Below are 23481 nucleotides of genomic sequence, written 5' to 3'. Positions count from 1 at the left end.
CCGTATTTAACAAGAACTCTGTTGAGTCAAAGACGTTATCCTTACAGGTGGCGCTAACGTCAGCCGTCTATTGACTGATCAAAATGTTCGCAATGATAATAAATTCATGGATTTTGTGTACAATTTCTGCATCAGAAGAGCAGTCAGTTAAGCGACCAACAAAGACGAATACTTTATCCTTCTGATACAGTAGGAAGAGGATTCATATGGCCCCCTTCGTTGTGGTTTACCTGACATATGAAACGAGACGACAGAAGTAGCGTGTTGAATATCTTTAAAATGTGTTTTTATGGTAATTCCAACTTTGACCACAGTGTCAGTTGCTGTGTAGATTGGCGCTTTCCATCATTTTCAACACCATCCTTTTGTGCGAGATCCACCCAGGAACGGGGCCATATCCTTCCCTACTTGTCGGCGGTCTTTTGACCGATCTGCATTTTTGCTATCGTACAAAATACATGACAAATTCCTAGAATTTGTGTACAAGCTCTGCATTGGAAAAACTGTCATTTGAGCAACCAGCGAAGACAAATACTTTATCCTTCTGACAGGTGGCGCTAATGTGAGCAGTCTATTGTTTGATCCGAATTTTTGCAATGACATGCAATAAACAACAAATTCCTGGAATTTTTTTTACAAGTTTTGCATTAGAAGGGCAGTCACGGGAGCGACTAACCAAGCCAAATACTTAGTTTTTCCTATGACTGACGTTAATATCAGCAGTCTGTTCACCTATGAACATTTTCGCAAATGATTCACAATAAATAAAAACGAATCGAATTTGTGTCCAAGTTTTGCATCAAAAGAGCAGTCAATTGAGCGCTCATCAAAGACGAATACTTTATCATTCCATTACGCTATTGTAATGCGGTGGGGTGGCTCCGCTGGTAGAGCGGTCATCCAGGAATCAGCCATCCTAGTCGGAGCCTGTTGTGTCTTTCAACCACCTTGCTTTCAGTGCCACCCACACTGGTAGAAATGTAGCTTGCCGCCAAGCTTGAATGTATGGGTTTCCTAATGTAAAGCGCTATATAAACGTAATTCATGTCAGCAGAATTTTCGCAATGATACACAATAAATAAGAAATTCCGAAAATGTGTGTTGATGTTCGGCATTAGAAAGGGAATAATTTCTTGGCCCTGACATAGTTTAGTGAAACGTTGATAGGATAAATAACTTTGAGGTAACCAGAGTGGTTACATACCAGTAGACAGGAGTAACCACTGTTACCAATTAAATTGAGTATAGGTCTGTTGAGCTTATTCCAGGGGTTCTTTACATTTTTGACCTCGGGGCCCAACTTTTCCACTGCATAGGGGCCCGGGTCCCACTCAATTAGTATTCTTCCGCTTAAATTTAACCGTATTCCATAATTATACCCAACATACTTACAGTTCACAACCTTGTCAAATAATATGAAACCATGTGTTAATCACACGTAAATATTATTTATTTAACACATGAACCTTAGGCGTAGGTCAGGCTGATCAGAAACATAAGTACTAACCAAATATACTGCATAGGGGACTCATAAATAACGGACAAAAATCAATTAATATACAATTATGTAGTGCTAAAATTAATAAACTGAATGAATAATGATGTTTCTTAACTAAACTGCCGTTGAAAATACAGCTTTTACCACTTTAGTCATAGTTTTTGCGCCGAAGAAACTTCTCTATGACTTTGGCTCCAAACGTCTTCTGTTTATGAGATATTGTCATTACTGCCACAAGTGGTGGAAAAGTGTATTGCAACTGAGTACCGCTGCGGCCCATACGGACCACAGCTCTCGGGAACACCCATGGCCCAACATGGTTAAGAAACATTGGTTAATTCCTAATATTTATTTAACGTTAAAAAAAACATAATTAAAGTGCAGACCAATGCCAAACACTCGAGTCCTCCCTGTAAGTTGCGTTCATGTCAAACATATTTTACAAAACCTCATATTTGCACAACACAGAACAAATAACAAATTCCTTCATTTTTTGGGATTGGCATTGAAAAAAGGTAATGATTAGTGGAAAGTAGTTGTTTGATCACATGACTCGCTCGTAGATTGGTTACACGATGTCCCTACGTGCCACGTGACCGACTGTGTACCACACATGCGCGGGTCAGGCACTAAGACCCAGAGGCTTTCCTCCGCCCGGTGTCCTAGGGGGAGCGCAGCAGGAGGATTGGATGACAATAAACTTGATGAGATACCGGATGTGCTGAATCTGACCCTGACGGAAAGACTGAAATAGACACTGCAGACCAGGGATGGGTGGGGGGGATGGGTCACAGGAAGGGAAGGGTCAGCAAACGACCGAGGGATCGCGACGCTATGAGGAATTTTTACCAAGCAATCTGCAGCATAGACGCTTGGGGGGACAAGGTCACACCGGAAGTGACAATAGAAGTAAATATGGAGTCCACTTTTTTAGGAAGACTTTTCTGCAGACTGGGGAGTGTCTGATTGTCTCGTTGTGAAGTGAGAGGTCACTTCCATCGTCCATGCCAGAGGGTTCTTCACCACAAAACCCATCCAAGCATGTCTTTTTCCTTTGCTTTGTGCACTGGGAACAGACAAGGGTTTTTCCTCAACGGTTGCCACAGAGTTAAAAGTGTGGAATTGTCTAAGTCAGGTGTTTTCAAAGTACATAACCCAGAGAATAATAACACAGTTGGGTCTTCCCTTTTCCCCAAAAAATATTTTTATGGCGGCCCCAGTCCCCAGGGCTAAGCAGAAACAAATATTGATTATTTGGGGAAACTTGCAATAACCGTATTTTCCCGGACTATAAGGCGCACTTAAAATCCTTTTTTTCCCTCAAAACTCGACAGCGCCTTATAACCCGGTGCGCCTAATGTACGGAATGATTCTGGTTTTGCTTACCGACCTTGAAGTCATTTTATTTGGTACATGGTGTAATGATAAGTGTGACCAGTAGATGGCAGTCACACATAAGAGATACGTGTAGACTGCAATATGATGGCAATATGACTCAACACCAACATTTTAGATTTCCATTGAAAATATAGAACATTACACACGGCGCTCAAAAATCTATCAAAATGTTTTAGTACGACTTTGGTAATATATGAAGCCGCACCGCTTGATGGATTGTCGGCGCATTAAACATACGAGTATTAATATGGTGTGTATCTGCCGTTTTGTTTCGCAATATTATGCAAAAGCTACTTTTCTTACCTTCTGGTACCTGCTGATCTGTATTTGGGATCTGCATAAATCCTGAAAAATTGTGTGCGTCCGCCTTTGTAGTCCGTGTCGACGCCGTAGTCGATAAGCTTCTTCTTTTTCTCTATCTTCTTGTTATGGGACATTCATCCTCAGTTGTTGCCATTTCTAATATAAAGTAGTGTAAAGTTCTTACTTATATCTGTCTGTAAACTCGCCATGAAAAGCGCTAAAACATACCGGTGTAGTGAGTTTACATTATTCACCCAAGGAACTTTAGATATTAGGGAGTTCCGAACGGACGTTTTTTCACGGGACACATTTCCGGCGTTGTTGTTGTTTCCGGATGAGGAGATGCTGCTACGTTATTGATTTAAGTAAAGTCTGAATGTCATGAATACACTTAGCTCATACTTGCCAACCCTCCCGTTTTTAGCGGGAGAATCCCGTTATTCAGCGCCTCTCCCGACAACCTCCCGGCAGAGATTTTCTCCCGACAAACTCCCGGTATTCAGCCGGAGCTGGAGGCCACGCCCCCTCCAGCTCAATGCGGACCTGAGACTGAGTGGGGACAGCCTATTCTCACGTCCGCTTTCCCACAATATAAATACGCTTGCAAGTTCCAAAACGAATGGAAACAAGAATTTCAGTTCATCCAGGACAGTTCGAAGGGGAAGGTGTATGTTGCCTGTAAATATGTAGAACAGATTTCTCCATTGAACACGGTGGCCGAAATGATTTCTCAGTCATGAACAGAGAAGTTAAACAGGACAATACTGCCATCTAAAGGATAGATAATTCAAGTATTTATTTTATGTAAATAAAATAAATATATATATATAGCTAGAATTCACTGAAAGTCAAGTATTTCATACATATATATATATATATACACATATATATATATATATATATATATATATATATATATATATATATATATATATATATATATATATATATATATATATATATATATATATATATATATATATATACATATATATGTATATATATATATATATATATATATATATGTGTATATATATATATATATATATATATATATATATATATATATATATATATATATATATATATATATATATATATATATATATATATATATATATATATGAAATACTCGAGTTGGTGAATTCTAGCGGTAAATAACCACGCCCCCAACCACGCCCCCGCCCCCAACCACCCCCACCCCACCCCCCAGCCCCCACCTCCCGATATTGGAGGTCTCAAGGTTGGCAAGTATGAGTTAGCTCCATCTTTTGACACTTCTTCCACTCCCGTCCTTGCACGCTACACCGCTACAACAAAGATGACGGGGAGAAGACGCTGTCGAAGGTGAGCCACGTAAATACAAAACGCCGCATCCGGAAGCTACTGTCAGAAAGTGGCTTGATTATGATCTGTAAAACATAATCCATGCGACATTTTGACCTAATAACCACCATTACATGTTATGTAGACCACAAGGAAGTGTTTTACGTTTAGAATATATATATATATATATATATATATATATATATATATATATATATATATATATATATATATATATATATATATATATATTTATGACCCCTTTAATTTTGCGCCTTTTGTATGAAAATAGACCTGACTAGACCCGCTCATCGGCAGTGCGCCTTTTAATGCGGTGCGCCCTATGGTCCGTAAAACACGGTACTTGCCAACCCTCAGTGCCCCTCCCGAAAATATTCTCATGAATTTCTCCCGATTTCCACCCAGACAACAATATTGAACCACCATTACATGTTATGTAGACCACAAGGAATAAAACATTTAAAAATATATATATATTATGACTCCTTCAATGTGCCTTATAATCCGGTACGCCTTATATATGAAAAAAAGATAGAAAATAGACCATTCGCCTTATAATCCGGTGCTCCCTATGGTCCGGAAAATACGGTACATTCCTAACAGTGATGGAATATTTTTTCGTTAAAATTTAATTTGTGGCGCCCTATTTACATTTCAGATGCGCTCATGCCTTGCAAAACGGGGCCTTCCATGGATCGCGGGGTCCTACCCGCATGGAGGGGCGGCCCTGTTTGCACTTTCCCTGCCAGAACTATACATCAGTTGCATTTGACATCACTAAAAATAAAGCTCATCAGGTTTGGAAACACGTCAAACTGCTCTCCTGAAGTCCTGTGTCTCAAAAATGTAAGATTTCGCTCCCTCAGATTAATGCACTCGTTGATTTAGAAGGCGTGTCCAAATACTTTTGTGCAACAATCCGACTTACTAAGTTGTTTTCTCCTGCAAATCTTCTATTTCCGCAGCGCTGTGGCCGTACAGTGCATTAGCCGGAGCATTAGTGGCGTGAAAAAACACTTCCCTCTCCATTCATCCCCTCCCTCCATCATCCATTCATCCATTTCATCATCCCTCCTCCTCCTCCTCCTCCCCCCCCTCTTCCGCTCCACAGCTACTGTCCTCCCTCCGTCTCTCGGCCCACAGCCGCCCATGGCTGGTTAAACCCTGCCACTCCTCCTCTCCTCTCATGCCCATCACTCCATCCCATCATCATCATCATCATCATGCACTCATCCATCGGCCCACCCTCGCAGTCCCACCCCAAGCGGAGATGGGTATCGACGTTCTGCATCCGACCTTGAGGACAATCAATCGCAACCCCTGCGTGTCCCCATCACGTTTACACACACACACACGGATACCTCCCTTATGGGGACCCCATGCTGTTAGAGGTCCCTTATGATTGGGGCTGTTCTGGGAGCAGAAACAAAGTAACCAAACTGGGATTTATTGGACTAAAAAAACAATTGGTGTTTAGTTTTTAGTGAATTATAGTGAATTATATTTATATAGCGCTTTTTCTCTAGAGACTCAAAGCGTTTTACCTAATATCTACATTTGTAAGCCACATTTAATCTAGTGGGTGTCACTGGGAGCAAGGAGGGTGAAGTGGCTTGCCCTAGGACACAACGGCAGTGGAAGCTGGATTGGAGCCGGGATCCCTCAAGTTTCTGTCTGGCTGCTCTACCATCTGAGCCATGCCGATCAAGCCCAAACGGCAGAAAACCAAATTTGAGGACTTTTCTGCATGGTGTTTTAGAGCCCTACCAAGAATGGTGCATTGGCCCTCTTGGAATTCCTTCATCTCCTTGCATTATCCAAACAAATATAATGCCTTTTTCATGGCCTCTCAATAAAAAAAATGGTAAAAAATGTTGGGTTTTAGGGGTACACCAAAAAAGCCCGCTCAGTAGCGCCCCCTTAAAAGTTATAAAACATTAACATCCGCCTTCAGCGCATACTATTGACAGAAAATCTGTCAAGCGGAGAACCATAAAGAACCCATGCTGCAAAATGCACAGGCAGTCGCCCATTTTGGTTTTCTGGTGTGGATTTAGGTCATTGCCCAGGATTGAATGTGAACTAAAGGAAGTTTGCCCAATTGGCACCAAAATCGAACCCTGTATTCTGCAATAAATTGTGAACAATTTTTCATTCATACTATTTTTTTTGACTCTTTTTTTCGGGGTCCCGGGCAAAACTCCCCCAAAAATCCCCCCCACCAGAAAGTTTTAATTCATTCGCATCCCATAGTTTCCGGTTGACACAAAATCTGGCATGTGTGTTAATGACACACAGAAATCAATTAAGAACCTATGCAGCAAAACGCACAGGTGGTCGGCCATTTTTGCAGGTGAGGATTTTTCAGGCCATTTCCAGACGTCATACTGGAACAAACTCCAGCTAGGAAATGTTTGATCACTACCAAAATTGAATCTGGCTGGTCGATGATAAATTGTGAAAAGCTTTCATTCATACTTTTTTTATGACTACAAGGAATTTGGGGACATTTTTAAATAATTATTTCTGTTGATTTGTTTTTACAGTAGTAGTAGTACCACGTTACAATTCTATACAGTGTTTATAAGTAAGTATAAACACTCTTAGTCATACCTTATTCAAGTAGTTATATCTTATCACAAGGTGTATAGCAATGGATTGCATCTTTATGTACGATGAAGAGCCTGGATAGTTAGTAAATTAACCAAAACTTAAACAGCAAAAGCCAAATACTCCTTGCAAGGATGAACATAATTCTTTACAACAGTTTTTGAAGCTTACCTCTGATGGGTGGCAGATCCATGTTGCACTGGAGCGTGGAACTGTGCAGACCGTCCGTTTATGCAAATGCCCTCAATTTTTCTAAATCTTCTGCAATGTGCTTTTAAACCGGATGCAATATGTTAAAGAAGTCCTTGTCATAGTTTGTGATGGCTTATTAGGGTTGATGTGTGCAAAGAAAGGCTACATAGATGCTCTCTATCAGCAGGATGTGCCCTCCTCCTTTCCTCCCTCCTCCTCCTCCTCCTCCTCCTCCTCCTCTTCCCGGAGCTCAGATCCCGGTGCGTCCTCCTGAGGTCATCTCCCCCCACCTCCCCCCCACAAATATCAGACAAGTTTTGCGCTCCTCCTTGCGCTCCAAGGATGCTGGAAAGCGGGCTGTCAGCGTGACCTCGCTTGCGGAGATGAAAAGAGACGAGCGGTAGGTGGCATTGTGCGTCATCAAAAAAAGGGAAAGAAGTTTGAAAGTGCACGTTGCGTAAGAAGCCCTTTAAAAGTTCGCCCTATGCACAAGTAGTTACAAAAACATTTCCTTTCCTGTCCTATTGTAGCTTGCACGTCTCTTCTCCAGAGATGAATGACTCTCAGGGTTGCATGCTCTCTCGCTCTCTTTCTCTCTCTCTCCCTCTCTTTGTGACACTCCTCCTCCTCTTCCTTGGCCCCTCGCTCTCTACCCCCACCCTCTCCCGTCGCTGAATTCAAGCCGGCTCGTGATCAAGACGGAATAGGATCTCGTAGGGTCCTTTTGAAAAGAGCCAACGGCACTTTTAAACACCCCCAAGAGCTCCAAAGTTGCTGTGAGTCAGCCACGCCAGCAGAGGGCACCGATCTGACTTCTCCATCAAGGAAGTCTCGACGATATATCGAAACTTTCCAAGTTCTTGCAAAGGTAGAGATAGGTACGGATTGGTTGTTTTTAAGCGGCCTACAAGACTTTAGTAAATGAATTAGAAGCATTAGGGCAGTGGTTCTTAAACTGGGTTCGATCGAACCCTAGGGGTTCGGTGAGTCGGGGTCAGGGGTTCGGCGGAGGTCAAAACACACCCGACTCATCGTGTAAATACAAACTTATCCCTATCGGCGTTTTACGGATACGACAACAGCAGAAGTCACACTGATTTGCAGGTGTGTAATTTGTTGTGAGTTTCTGCACTGTGTTGGTTTTGTTGTTTGAACAAGGTGATGTTCATGCACGGTTCATTTTGTGCACCAGTAAAAAAACATGGTAACACTTTCAATCAATCAATCAATGTTTATTTATATAGCCCTAAATCACAAGTGTCTCAAAGGGCTGTACAAGCCACAACGACATCCTCGGTACAGAGCCCACATACAGGCAAGGAAAAACTCACCCCAGTGGGACGTCGGTGAATGACTATGAGAAACCTTGGAGAGGACCGCATATGTGGGTAACCCCCCCCCCCCCCCCCCCCCTCTAGGGGAGACCGAAAGCAACGGATGTCGAGTGGGTCTGACATAACATTGTGAAAGTCCAGTCCACAGTGGATCCAACACATCAGCGGGAGTCCAGTCCACAGCGGGGCCAACAGGAAACCATCCCGAGCGGAGACGGGTCAGCAGCGCAGAGATGTCCCCAACCGATGCACAGGCTAGTGGTCCACCCGGGGTCCCGGCTCTGGACAGCCAGCACTTCATCCATGGCCACCGGACATATGCAACTCCCCCTCGCAAGGGACAGGGGAGAAGAGGAGAGAAAAAAAGAAACGGCAGATCAACTGGTCTAAAAAAGGGGGGTCTATTTAAAGGCTAGATTATACAAATGAGTTTTAAGATGGGACTTAAATGCTTCTACTGAGGTAGCATCTCTAACTGTTACCGGGAGGGCATTCCAGAGTACTGGAGCCCGAATAGAAAACGCTCTATAGCCCGCAGACTTTTTTTTGGCTCTGGGAATCACTAATAAGCCGGAGTTCTTTGAACGCAGATTTCTTGTCGGGACATATGGTACAATACAATCGGCGAGATAGGCTGGAGCTAAACCGTGTAGTATTTTATACGTAAGTAGTAAAACCTTAAAGTCGCATCTTAAGTGCACAGGAAGCCAGTGCAGGTGAGCCAGTATAGGCGTAATATGATCAAACTTTCTTGTTTTTGTCAAAAGCCTTGCAGCCGCATTTTGTACCAACTGTAATCTTTTGTATGGGGAACACTTTCACCATTAATTAGTTGCTTATTAACATGCAAATTAGTAACATATTGGCTCTTAACTAGTCATTTAATTTTCCTGAGGGAACTCTCCTGAAGGAATCAATAAAGTACTATCTATCTATTATTAAGTACTTATTAATGCCTTATTCGGCATGGCCTTATTATAACCCTAACCCTCTAACCCTGGCCCTAACCCTAACCCCAACCAAATAACTCTAAATTAAGTCATTGTTACTTAGAATATGTTCCCCATATTAAAGTGTTACCAAAAACATATAACTTCGTCTTGAATTTGAAAAAAAAAAACATTTTATTTTTCACTAAAGAATGGTTTGGTGTATGCGCATATGAAACTGATGGGGTTCGGTGCCTCCAACAAGGTTAAGAACCACTGCATTAGAGTATAGAGCAGGCTTGGGCAATTATTTTGACTCGGGGGGCCAAATTTAGAGAAAAAAATGTGTCTTGGGCCTGGTATATCTATTTTTAGGAACACTAATACAAAACCTCACAATAATGTCTGATTGAATGCTAAAAACGTAACGACAGACCGCCTTAAAAAACGAAATGGAATTTTTAATTTTTTTACTGAATGAGTAGCAAAAAGGATACTCCCTGCAAAGCAAAACAGTTTTGAGGTTTTACTTTCCTGTTAAAACTTTAGACAACCACTGATCTAGAATCTAATATAGTAGTAAGTTGTCCCAATAATGTAGTATGATTGGTATTGATAACCCACATATTTCAATCTACTTGTAATTATTGACAAAATACAATATTGTGTGGCTAAATATTAACTTTTAAGCCTCCCCATTTCTTTTGTTTTTCAGCTGTATGTAGAAATAGCTCCTCTGAAGTAACAACTGGTTGCATCCTCTGAAGTAACGACTGGTTGCATTAGGTCGGTGTTCTTTTTTTAACGTCTTTAATGTCCTTTGTGTTTTTTTATGTTTCATACACTGTACCGTTGTGGATGGCCTCCACGGTACTGTGCTCTCTCGTACTTGTTGTGTTTTTCTTTCTTTCTTGTATTAAGCAAGGAGAGCACACAGTCTACTAAGTCAAATGTATTGTGTATTGAAGGGGAAATGCACTTTTTTTTTTAGAATTTTGCCTTATCGTTCACAAGCAATATGAAAGACAAGAAGACAAAAGGTTGTTTTTTTCTAACATGTAAAAATCGTTTGGTTCTAGGTGCCTGGCAATGCAGCTAATGGGAGCGATCAATTCTATCTCTAAATCACTTAAAAATTATTTTTTTTAAAATGTCGCCAAAACGTAATTTACGTTCCGTAACCTGTATAATAACCAAGCTGTAGCGGCATTGTTATTGTAAGAGCGAACACTAAAGGAACTCTCTTTCTAGCGTAGTAACACATGGGCGTGTGTCGGTATTAGCCGTAAAAGCTAGCTACGGCAAGAGATAAGCTAGCTTCTACGTCAGCACGAAACGCGTTTTGAGTTTGTAATGCACAACACAATGCGATAAGACACCAATCTGTACTGACCGAAAAACATGAACAATCATATTACAGTTCCGTTCATTCTATTTCCAATTCTTAAAAGCAAATCAAAAACAAAATTAGGGCCGTTTTTCGATTTTATTATATAAGGCAGATTTTAAAACAAACAAAAAAGGTTGATTTTCAATAAAATATTGCCATAAAATTGAATATTGTGCTGTTTTCCTTTTATGGATTCTTATTTTTCCAGTTAACACAAAAATCGAACTTACGTTCATCCATAATGCAAAAATGCGTGGTTATCGGTGTGATGACAAATTGAACCGGAAGCAGTATTTTAGCTTTTCCTTTGCCTTTAGCATGCTTTTAGCATAACTTTAATGTCCTTTGTGTTCTTTGATGTTTGATGTTTCCCTCTTACACACATGTTAAAGGCCTACTGAAACCCACTACTACCGACACGCAGTCTGATAGTTTATATATCAATGATGAAATCTTAACATTGCAACACATGCCAATACGGCCGGGTTAACTTATAAAGTGCAATTTTAAATTTCCCGGGAAATATTCGGCTGAAAACGTCTCGGTATGATGACGTTTGCACGTGGCGTCACGGATTGTGCGGAAGTATTGGGACACCATTGTGTCCCGATACAAACAAGCTCTGTTTTCATCGCAAAATTCCACAGTATTCTGGACATCTGTGTTGGTGAATCTTTTAGCGGCTGGCTACAGCAACACAACCAGGAGGACTTTGAGTTGGATAGCAGACGCGCTACCGTGAGTACGCAGCTTTCTTCCAAACTTTTGATCGCTTGCCCGTCCGTGCGTGCCGCTATGTGCATGTCACGTACGTAACTTTGGGGTAATATATGTGCTGTATGAACTTTGCGGAAGTGAACGGTACTTTGGGCTGTGGGATTGAGTGTGTTGTGCAGGTGTTTGAGTTGTATTGGCGGGTTATATGGACGGTAGGGGGGAGGTGTTTGTTATGCGGATTAATTTGTGGCATATTAAATATAAGCCTGGTTGTGTTGTGGCTAATAGAGTATATATATGTCTTGTGTTTATTTACTGTTTTAGTCATTCCCAGCTGAATATCAGGTCCCACCCGCCTCTCACAGCATCTTCCCTATCTGAATCGCTTCCACTGCCCTCTAGTCCTTCACTCTCACTTTCCTCATCCACAAATCTTTCATCCTCGCTCAAATTAATGGGATAATCGTCGCTTTCTCGGTCCGAATCGCTCACGCTGCTGGCGTCCATGATTGAAAACAATATGCAGATGTGAGGAGCTCTTCAACCTGTGACGTCAGGCTACTTCCGGTACAGGCAAGGCTTTTTTTATCAGCGACCAAAAGTTGCGAACTTTATCGTCGATGTTCTCTACTAAATCCTTTCAGCAAAAATATGGCAATATCGCGAAATGTTTAAGTATGACACATAGAATGGATCTGCTATCCCCGTTTAAATAAGAAAATCTCATTCCAGTAGGCCTTTCATGTGTGCTATGGCTATGAGTTTTTTTCCCCTTGGCCTCAGTCTGGACCTCCTCTCCAGGGGCCCAGGCCTAGACTGAATTATTTATTTTTTTCTCCCCCCTTGTCCCCAGCGTTTACCTGTTTCTCACCTTTTTTTGTAAGGGGCGCTGGAAGTTGACAGACCTGTCAGCGATCCTGTTCTGTCTCCCTGTAATGTTTGTCTAGTCTTGAATGGGATTGTGCTGAAAATGTTAATTTCCCCTCTGGGATTACTATAAGTATTTCTGATTTTGATCCTGATCTTTGTTCAGCAGGAGTCCTGTTGTCGTTTTAAAAAAGTGTCATTAAATAGTTCTTCAACTTTTGCTTCATAAAGGAAAATTGGAAAAATGGCCCAAAATGTGTTTATTAATTTGCATTTAAGAAATTCTAAATGGAATGAACGGAAGGTACACGGACCGTCTGTCAAGTATTAGCCCACATTTCATGTTTTGTTTGTACACAGCTAGCCAGACAGCGTATGTACTGTAGTTGTAATAACAAAGTGTGACTCACTCGATTGTCTGTTTGGTCCAGCTGGCCGGGGACGTTTTTTTTCCCATTTATTTGGGTAAGCACTCCATGTCGAAATAGCTTGGCTCCAAATTTCACATTTCCAGCTTCAAGTCACGCCGACCTCACTCTCTCGGCTTCCGTCTGATCCAACGTTTCACCCTTCTTTTGTGCTGGCTTCTATAAGCAGCAGTTCATCCTCCGCTTATTGTGCTTCAAAAAGAAAAGGATTTGTCCAAAAATAGTCGCCTTTGTTGTCTGCTACCAAGTCTGCCATGATTAGAACACATTCGCGTTTGTATCCGGACGTGGGAACACACAATTTGTTGCCAAAAGTCGGACTGGCGTTGCTATGGAAACGGAAATCAGTCGCTGCAATGATTAAAATGACCAAAATACGGTAAATATTGAACATATTACATATTGTTATGAACGTATCTGTTACTACATTATATATAGACTGGATGGAGGGTTATGACGTTGTTTTTAGAGGGCTTTGAAGGCTACAATGGTGACTCCCATTAGCCACATCTTCGAAGTGTTTTTTTTTAATCATCTTTAAAATACTAAAAAACAAAACAAAAAAAAAGACATGTGTGTACTTGTCTCTCATAATGATTGTGAACGATAAGCGAAATGTCCCAAAAAATTGCAATTTCCCTTCAAATATACTTGGCCAATGAAGCTGACTCAGATTTTCATTCTGAAAGACTATTTCTTAGAAATAAAGTATGATTTTTGTACAAAATACACACATTCTTATTAGTTGAGTACCAGCGTCATCTCCAGCAGACATTTGTGGACATTTTTTTTTCAGAAATATGTGACTGATGCGCAGATAATGCTGAGTATCAGGAAGTTTAGTTAAAAGTTAAAGTACCAATGATTGTCACACACACACTAGGTGTGGTGAAATTTGTCCCCTGCATTTGACCCATCCCCTTGTTCACCTCTTGGGAGGTGAGGGGAGCAGTGAGCAGCAGCGGTGGCCGCGCCCGGGAATCGTTTTTGGTGATTTAACCCCCAATTCCAACCCTTGATGCTAAGTGCCAAGCAGGGAGGTAATGGGTCCCATTTTTATAGTCTTTGGTATGACTCGGCCGTTAATTTTAAATTTTAATTTAAGTTCATTTAAAAATATGTAGCATTTTGTGGAAAATGACTGGTAAGCTTTTTAGTACCTCCCAAGTTGCCCATAAATGTACAATTGCAAATCAAAATTATATGTTTTGTTTTTATAAACTAATGTCAACACTTTCTAGTGTCCGCCCAGTAGCTCATTGTCCGGTCCAACCCCCCCACCCCCCTGCACACACACACACCCCAACCTCTAATTGCCACTGATATGTGGGCACGCAGATGAGTCGAGACACTGATCCATTAAGTGACCAGGCCCGGCTTGATTGGCTCCGGATGAAGCCCTTGAAATAGCAGGATTGGCTGTCGGCCAAGCGGCCATTTCCTGTGTCTGAGAGGAGCTCCGTGCAGCCGCTGGGGCTCAAATGCATTTCCTGGATTGTGAATAAAAGTTTTATTAATGAGCGGGGAGTGCATCGGCGGGCCGTGCCCACTTTCCCTCATTGCTCAGACCCGCCCTGTTGATGGGGAGGCATGACGGGTGTGAAAATAAACGACAAAGAGAATCAGAATCAGAAATCCTTTATTAATCCCCGGGGGCGGATTCACCAGACAAGATGTGAGGATGTGAGTATCAGCCCAGGGATATTTATTGGGGAACAAAGAATCGTCCAAGCCGTGAGAAAATATCTGGAGTTTGTTTATTTTATATGAACAGAACCCTTTCACACAGCAACAGAGCATCCCATAAGGAGGTAATTGGATGGTGTCAGTTCCAGCATTTGGTGTGTTGTGACGTATTAAAAAAATACAATTACTTTTAACAAAAAAGTACAGAAAAAATGAGTAGCAGGTGCTGATTCATCTGCGCATGTGAAGGAATCCAAGGAATGCGGAAATGAACATTGATGGACTCTTTACCCGTGAGGACAATCGTAATAACACTATTCTATTTTGTCATTCAATATTACAATTAGAGATGTCCGATAATGGCTTTTTTGCCGATATCCGATATTCCGATATTGTCCAACTGTTAATTACCGATTCCGATATCAACCGATACCGATATATACAGTCGTGGAATTAACACATTATGATGCCTAATTTTGTTGTGATGCCCCGCTGGAAGCATTAAACAATGTAACTTTACCATGAATTGATTAACGTGGACCCCGACTTAAACAATTTGAAAAACTTATTCGGGTGTTACCATTTAGTGGTCAATTGTACGGAATATGTACTGTACTGTGCAATCTACTAATAAAAGTTTCAATCAGTCAATCAATCAACAAGAAGATAGAGAAAAAAAAGAAGCTAATCGACCACCGTGTCGGCACAAACTACAAAGGCGGACACACACAAATTTTCAGGACTTATGCAGATCTCAAATACAGATCAGCAGGTACCAGAAGGTATGAAAAGTTGCTTTTGCATAATATTGCCAGACAAAACACCAGATAATATGTCTTACTTTATACACACACAATAATAATACTCATATGTTGAAGCACAGTACAATCCATCAAGCGGTGCAGCTTCATAGCTTACCAAAGTCATACTAAAACATTTTGATAGATTTTTGAGCACCGTGTGTAATGTTCTATATTTCCAATGGAACATATAACATTTTGGTGGTTACTTGAGTCATATTGCAGTCTACATCTCTTATGTGTGACTGCCATCATATTGCAGTCTACACATATCTCTTGTGTGACTGCCATCATATTGCAGTCTACACGTAGCTCGTATGTGTGACTGCCATCTACTGGTCACACATATCATTTCACCATGTACCGAATAAAATAGCTTTGAGGTCGGTAAGCACAACCAAAAGTATTCCGTACATTAGGCGCACCGGGTTATAAGGCGCACTGTCGAGTTTTGAGAAAATGAAAGGATTTTAAGTGCGCCTTATAGTCCGAAAAATACAGTATGTCTCTAATACTATCTCTTTTCCATTTTCGGCATGAATGGTTTTAGCTTAGTTTTTACCCCAGATGCCTTTCCTGAAAGAACCCTGGCCGGGAATCAAACCCATGGTTTCTGCCTTGAAAGGCAGAAGTGTGTGTCATTACACTGCCAGTGACCAGCTTTGATACTACCTGAAGATGAAACAACAAGCTGTCTAAACTGTTCTAACAAAATTAGAACACAACACAAAGGTAAGTAGAGACACAATAACTACTGCTTTACTGAGGGCAGAATAATCAACAATAACTAACAGTAAACATGTCATACAACAAAACTATGTACTGTGCAACGAGAGCCTCAAAGAACGGCGGGAAATCGGATCTCCCCTGACGTGCCTATGCGGCTGCCATCTTGGTTAGGACAACGGTCCCAACAGATGCAGTGTACAATGAAAATGAATAAAAAAATAAATTTAAAAAAATAAATAAAAATAAAATAAAATAAAAAATAAATAAAAAAAATAAAAAATAAAAAAATAAAAAATAACAAAAATTAAAAAAATAAAATAAAAAAAAATAAAAAAATAAAAAAAATAAAATGAATCAGAATTTGCTCAATCGATTTTACTCTACTTTGTTGACAATGTATGCTGTCATTGCAAAAAGCATTTCATTAAAAAAAAGATCAAAAACCTTCTATTCTTATCTTAAAGGGGCGTATAGGTGCTCGGCTGTAATGTCTGCGATAGTACATCCTGTTGTGAATAATTGTTTGTATGCACAGCAGCACATTGTGTACGTTGTGTATTTATTGTTAACATATATGCTGTTCTCTGTTGTATTGAAGTAGTCCTTGTGTGTATTTTACTTACCTGTTGTTCGCCCTATCATGATAAACTGTCTGTGATGACAGTCTTGTGTGTGGAGACTCTCACCTCTGTACAGTCTCAATTCTCAATAAGTATGAAGTTAAAGTAATGATAATGGTTTAATTGATTTCAAGAATACAAAACAATTCAGAATGCAATTACTTTATGTGTCAAGGATAACAGATCATTACTTTGTTAGATGGCATATATTTTATTGAATACAAATACTAAACAGTGTTTGTGACTTGAAAGGACTCAGAAATATCAAGTAGATGTCAAGATTTGCCTCGACCTGCCTCGTCTTGACTTGGATGTCAAGGTGGATGGATGTCTCTGATGCGTCTATGATGCGTCTCTGATGCGCATGGTGGTGAGCTACCTTTGTAGCCACGGCTGCCCTGGGGTAGAAGCTACGGCCTCTTCGACCGCCACCATTCATTCACATTCATACACCAGTGTGAGCCGCACTGGGGAGCAAGGTGGGAGAAGTGTCTTGCCCAAGGACACAACGGCAGTGACTAGGATGGCGGATGCTGTATCAGGAACCCTCAAAATTCCGTCACAACTGCTCAACCATCTGTGCCTGAGGACGTTTAAGGGTCTAATGAGTGGACAAATTATGTCAAATCAACTAGACTTGATGAAAACATGATAACCAATCCATTATAGGCTTTTATTTTGAAATCATGTTCAATGTCTTCATTTTTACCCCAATTGATGCAGATTAGTCGTCCAAACAAGGTAGCTCATAAAGGTTCTGATAGTCCACTCAAATGAATGGATGGATTGATAGGTGTTTTTTACTCTGTGACTTATTCTTATTATTTCTTAACCCTGTACCTGTCCACAAACATTTTGACCTCCTTTTTCAGGCCCGATCATGGTTAATCATCGGTCGTTGGGATTATTTCCTTCCTCTTGTCCTTCCTCAGCGTCATCCTTGGTTTCTTTTCTGCATGGAGATCTGTACACTGCTTTGCATTCTTGGCGCGCTTGGTCCGAGTGAGGTTGCCTTTACCAGCAACTTGGCGGGGTTGCGTCGAGTCAACCATAGGCTTCACGTACAGATGGTCGGACATGCAACTTTTTGAGGAAAATGAATTTTAGAAGTGACATTCTTTAGAGTTACCATTCTGGTTTAAAGATGATGTAGTTGAGCCTACCTGTGCTGAGCTTCAGTCTTTATTTTTTTGCAAAAACGTTTCGGTTGTTTAACCACTTCGTCCTTGGTTTTCTTCTTCTGTCCCGATTGGGCTCGGTTCTTGGTCCTGCATGGACCTGTTTTTTTGTTGGTCCTCTCTGAGGCAAGTTTGTGCAGGACAGACGGTGTCGTTTTTGAGGTGTTCTGCTGCAAAGCGCCTGACTTTTTGCTGTTTGGCGCTTTGCTCTCACAGGCCGCCATTATACCGTAACAAAACCTGACGCTGCCGACCATAAACAATAATGATGAACAAGGTGTAGATACAACAAACTAATGACCAGATGTACAGCTTACTGAGGGCTGGCGGCAAAATGAGGCCACAGGTGGCTCATGCTGATGAAGTGATGATCCAGCACCTGAAGAGGCGTCATCCGTTGGGACGCATCAAGTTGGAACATTCCCTTTAGCATGTCCACAAACATCTGCTTATCGGCTGAATACACAACCTGGTCTGAGGGGTGCTTGGTAAAACACCACTGAAACTGCTGGAGCTGAAAAAACACATATCAGAACTTCACGGTGGTTTTTGTTGATGTTTTTGAATGAAAACATACTTGAAGGAGGTGGTCAAGAGAGCTTAACTTAAGCTTCCTGACTGTCTTGACCACTATTCCGGTCTCCTGCTGGTACTTTTCTGTTGTCTGAAGAGAGACAACATCGAGGTTAGCCTTGATTAAATATGGATATTTGACTTTTCTCAGAAATTGTACATGAATGCTAAAAAAAATCAGTCTGTGCAACAACACTGGTCTTAGCATGTGATGGCAATCTCTTAACACCAAGCAAATACGCCCCCTAGGGGCTGTGACAAGCATAGGGATCTCTTATTGAAGTTCAATTCTACCAACGTGATAAAAGTTTTTCTTTCATTGTGATTGTAGCTGAGATAGGCTCCAGCACCCCCCGCGATCCCGAAAGGTTAAGCGGTAGAAAATGGCTCCAGCAAAATGGATGGATGGATGTGTTTAACGATTCTGCAAGAAACTAACAATTCTAGGGATGTAACAACCTAAATAGTGATGTATACCTTAATGCTCCAGAGATTGGTTTCATTTTCCCTGTGGAAAAAGTGTCCAGTTTTTTTGCCAGACGCCAAAAGGCTGTCTGGAAATGGACCTTGAGTCTCCGTGATGAATCGTATCTAAAGATACAAGACAACAACAGTCAAAATGGAAACCTGTGACTTTAAATACAGTGAATTACTCCTTGGTAATGAACTGCTGTATTCCTACGAAGTATGTTCAGAGTTTGACAAGTGTGTAAATAGTTACTGTACAATGAGGCTAGATTTGCACTGTAGGTCGTAATGCTCAAATCCGATACTTTGGGACTTGCGTATGACACCCTGATGCAGTAAACTCAACATTAGGTTAACATAAGCCCCAAAGCATGCAGTAAACTCAACATTAGGTTAACATAAGCCCCAAAGTTCCTTAGAGCAAAACCACAGTTTTTCTCTAAGGCAGTGATTCTCAAACTGTGGTACGTGTACCACTAGTGGTACGCCAAATAATCACTTGATTAAAGTACAGTGTTTCATTTTCCGATATATTTCAACACAGTGTTACTGTTCACACTGTGTGTAATGTTAGTGGCCAAAAATATAAAATTTACTTGTTAAATAAAACCTCTGCCTTGTTTAATAAATACTTAGTCCTAATACCCTACCGTATTTTAATGGTGGTCGTTATGGTGGTACTTGGAGAGCCAAATTTTTTATGCGGTGGTACTTGGTGGAAAAAGTCTGAAAACCACTGCTCTGAGATTTACTGTTGTCCCTAATTTTTCAGATTTTTATAGTCACTGTGAATCAAATTTGTTCTGTACTTTATGTGTATACAGTATGTCATTTCTCGGTGCATTATCAATTATCTCTGGCTCGCAAACACGGCGCATAGTCTTTCTTCACGCTTATACTGTAGTTCAAGATCTGGTTATGGAATTGCTGCCCTTGGTTTGTCAGTCAGTCAGTCAGTTAGTCAGTCAGTTGATTAGGTAGTTAGCAAGAGAACTTAAAAAGTTGTGCGCAGATTTTCATAAAGCTTTCATAAAATGTCAGAACAAATGATTCCAATTTGGGCTGTGAAGTTCTGATATGTGTCATTTCTACTTGGCTCCCGTACATTTACCGGTCTATGTGTATGTATGCTAGCGGCCCCGCACAGTCAACAGTGGATGACTGACAGAAGTTGACTCTGTTTCTTTCATTTCGCAATAGATAGCTCAAAAAGTTTCTTATGTATTTTCATGTAACTTTCATGAACTGTCCAAAATGGGATAAGTTACAAGTCCAAATGGGTTTAGGAACAAGTAATGAAGGCTGATCTGAATCACTGTCTGGATTCAAGACTTTTTTTTACTATTGGAGGTCCTGGATTCAATACTTTTTTTTTACTATTGGAGGTCCTGGATTCAAGAAATTTTTTTTTTTTACTATTTGAGGTCCTGGATTCAAGACTTTTTTTTACTATTAAGATGTTGGGCCTGCACTCGCCCAGTACTTTTATTTAATTTATTTTGTATCCAGTCTGTTCTGTAAAAAATCCGAATTGGAGTACTTGAACCATGTAGTGTAAACCATAACACAAGTTAACCACAGTGACCTATCCCAATTTGAATCCAGCTCGAACTGAACCTACCATTTCGTAGTCGTTCTTGCCAGGGAAAATAAGCGTACCAGTGTACAAGAAAGCAGTCACGCATCCGACAGACCACATATCTATGGCCTCGTTGTACGGGGCCCCCACCAAGATCTCTGGAGACCTGAGAAAGCATCGAGAAGTCAAGGCCACAGAAATCACCACACAGTACGACTCGGCGTAATCACCGATACGGACGACTCTGAATGTAAGAGCCCTGTCTGGCGTCGGAGATTTCATGGGTCAAGCCAAAGTCAATGACTTTAACCCTGTAGGGCTGCTGCTGATGGTTGATAAACATGATGTTCTCCAACTTGAGGTCGGCGTGAATCATACATGCAGCCTTCAAGTGTTCGAGAGCCCTGGCGAGCTTAAAAATAAGTCGTTAATTGAGCACCTGTATGTCTAAATTATTTAGCTACTGTTGACTTGAATGGTGAACCCACCTGGTGAACGATGGGTCGAATCTCTTTCACTTGGAGAGGCTTGAAATTCCGCTCCTTCATGAAGTCGAAAAGACTTTTGTCCAGGTATTCAAATTCCAGACAAATATAGCCCATGTCGCTAAACGTGCTGTTCCACTGAACCAGGTGGGGTTTGGAGTTCTCCAACATTTGAATTTTCTGTAGCGCCTCGATCTGTGGACATTAGGGATTTTATTAGTTTGCATTAAACTCATCATTGAGCAAATTCGGGCGTCGTGTTCTACCTCAAACTTAGCCTGCACTGCGAAGTTGCCCTGATTCCTGATCATTTTCACAGCTACCGTCTTGTTGTTGTCCAGTTTGCGGCATTTGGCCACTTTGCCAAAGGTGCCCTCGCCCAGCACGGAGAGCACCTTGTAACAGCTGGACGGCGAGTGAAGCTTGGCTCCTGGATATAGACAGTCGCCAGCCGCACTGGGGGAGTCCATCTTAGTTGGTACGACTCTCCGCCTGCACACATTGATCACCTTCTTGTGGAAAACCTTTCAACGAAAAGGTACATAAACAACCTAGAGAGGTGAAGCATCTGGATGATCAAAGTCCAGGTGGACAAAAAAAAAAAAATGTATTAAAGTGTCGATACCTCTGATGACTATACTTTGCTTTTTGACATCATAGTGCCATGCTTTATATTGTATTCATTGTGTGTTATGTAAATACACATACATTGCGTAACAGATATCCGACATCACAGTGGCCTGATCTAAAAATGTTTATGTAAATACATATTTATCTGTAGCTCGAATAAATATTGTATCTAATGGAGTAGTACTATGAGCAATAGGTGTAATACAAATGTATAGCTAATAATAATAGGTCTTTATAATAGCTGTAAGTGTGCATGTCTGTTTTATTATTTTAGTTTGAAGGGCCAATGTTAATCAATGACTATTTAATTCGCGACTTCGAGAGGGACAGGCGGTCGCAGAATGAAATAAACAGTGAACTTTCTTGTCTGTCGTCGACTCTCTTTGCCTCTGCGGGTGGAGACGGGAACACGCACACAGAAAAGTGGGGCCTCATAATGTAAACGTAAGGTAGCGTACAGTAGTGGGAATGATTCAGATCACCCTCAAAATCTAATCACTTGTTCCTTATCCCATTTCCGACTGAAAGTTTATTGAAAATCTGCCCTTTACTGTTTGAGTTATGTTGCTAAATAACTAACAGACTGACTGACAAAAAAGTAATATTGCAAACATTTCTTTAACCCTTTTACAAATATTGTACGCAATTGAGTATTACGTGTAGTATGTGCAGGGGCGCCGCTAGGGATTTTGGGCCCCATGAAAAGAATCTTTACAGGGCCCCCTGTATTACAATTTCATCATAATTAGGGGCCTCTCTGGGCCCCCCTCCATCATGGGCCCCTAGAATCCGTCTCCTTTACCCCCCCTTTTCGGCGCCCCTGAGTATGTGTGATAATTTTTGGTAACATACATATCTTGTAATTAATCGCTATAAAGTATGTACATTGGTTTTATTTTGATGGCCCCTATGGTAAGATGACGTGTTGTTTATGAGCATAAGCTAATGTGTGGGGAAAGGTAAATAAGCTTACCTTTACAATTAGCCAAATTTTCAACATGAATGTTATATTAAAAGTTTAAATTGTTAATCCACACATGTTTAAGTTGTTTATTGTGTAACATTTTAAGTGCTACAGTTTTAAATGGTTTATTGTGTAACTTTTTAGGTGCCGGAGTTTTAAATTGTTTATTGTGTAACTTTTTAAGTGCTGGAGTTCAGTTGCCCAGTAGCATCCATCCTGGGTAGCCAGTGGAGTTAGCATCCATGCCCAGGAGGAAGCACTCTTGTTGGGGATCATCCTCCAAGCAGCCTGGGCTGAGTAGCACCAACCTGGGGAAATTACCAAGGCAATAGATGGTAAAGAATGTGCAGCCGCAGTATTCATGGGTCTAAGAAAAGCATTTGACACAATTAAGCATGATATTGTAATAAAAAATTAGAACGATATGGCATCATAGGATTTGTATTGAACTGGGTAAGAAGCTATTCAACCAACAGGAAGCAATACGTGAAGAAAGGTGAAACAAAATATGTCAACACAGCTTGATATATCTTGTGGTGTACCCCAGGGATCAATACAGGGACCAAAATTGTTTTATCTTTATATAAACGTTATTTGTAAAGTTACAAAGGACTTAAAGTTAGTATTATTTGCAGACGACACAACTGCTTTTTGTTCAAGAGAGAACACACAGAAGCTAATACAAATAATAATAGAAGAAATTAATACATTAAAATGATGGTTTGACAAAAACAGACTATCATTGAATCTCCGCAA

The 23481-nt window shown here is 40.8% G+C and overlaps 2 protein-coding genes across 2 annotated transcripts in view; both read right to left on the bottom strand.

Annotated features, from left to right (window-relative positions):
- The window catches only part of LOC133649857 (protein sprouty homolog 3), a 21205-nt gene extending 13716 nt beyond the window's left edge, over nt 1-7489 (bottom strand). Inside the window, exon 1 of the mRNA XM_062046535.1 lies at nt 7328-7489. The gene's annotated coding sequence lies outside the window, so the exon portion shown is untranslated. The remainder of the gene's footprint in view (nt 1-7327) is intronic.
- A 9995-nt stretch (nt 7490-17484) lies between these two features.
- On the bottom strand, nt 17485-21711 carry LOC133649856 (homeodomain-interacting protein kinase 2-like). The gene is made up of 9 exons (XM_062046534.1): nt 21398-21711; nt 21135-21326; nt 20877-21058; nt 20689-20812; nt 19077-19190; nt 18604-18690; nt 18344-18540; nt 18012-18272; nt 17485-17931 (listed from the first exon to the last, which is right to left on the bottom strand). Exons 1-9 carry the CDS (start codon nt 21599-21601, stop codon nt 17733-17735), a joined length of 1560 nt encoding a protein of 519 aa, XP_061902518.1. The 5' UTR covers nt 21602-21711; the 3' UTR covers nt 17485-17732.
- Nucleotides 21712-23481: the final 1770 nt, after the last annotated feature.

The sequence above is a fragment of the Entelurus aequoreus genome, linkage group LG05 (assembly GCF_033978785.1).
Source record: "Entelurus aequoreus isolate RoL-2023_Sb linkage group LG05, RoL_Eaeq_v1.1, whole genome shotgun sequence".
NCBI classification, from domain to species: domain Eukaryota; kingdom Metazoa; phylum Chordata; class Actinopteri; order Syngnathiformes; family Syngnathidae; genus Entelurus; species Entelurus aequoreus.
This window is presented reverse-complemented; position numbering and strand designations above follow the sequence as displayed.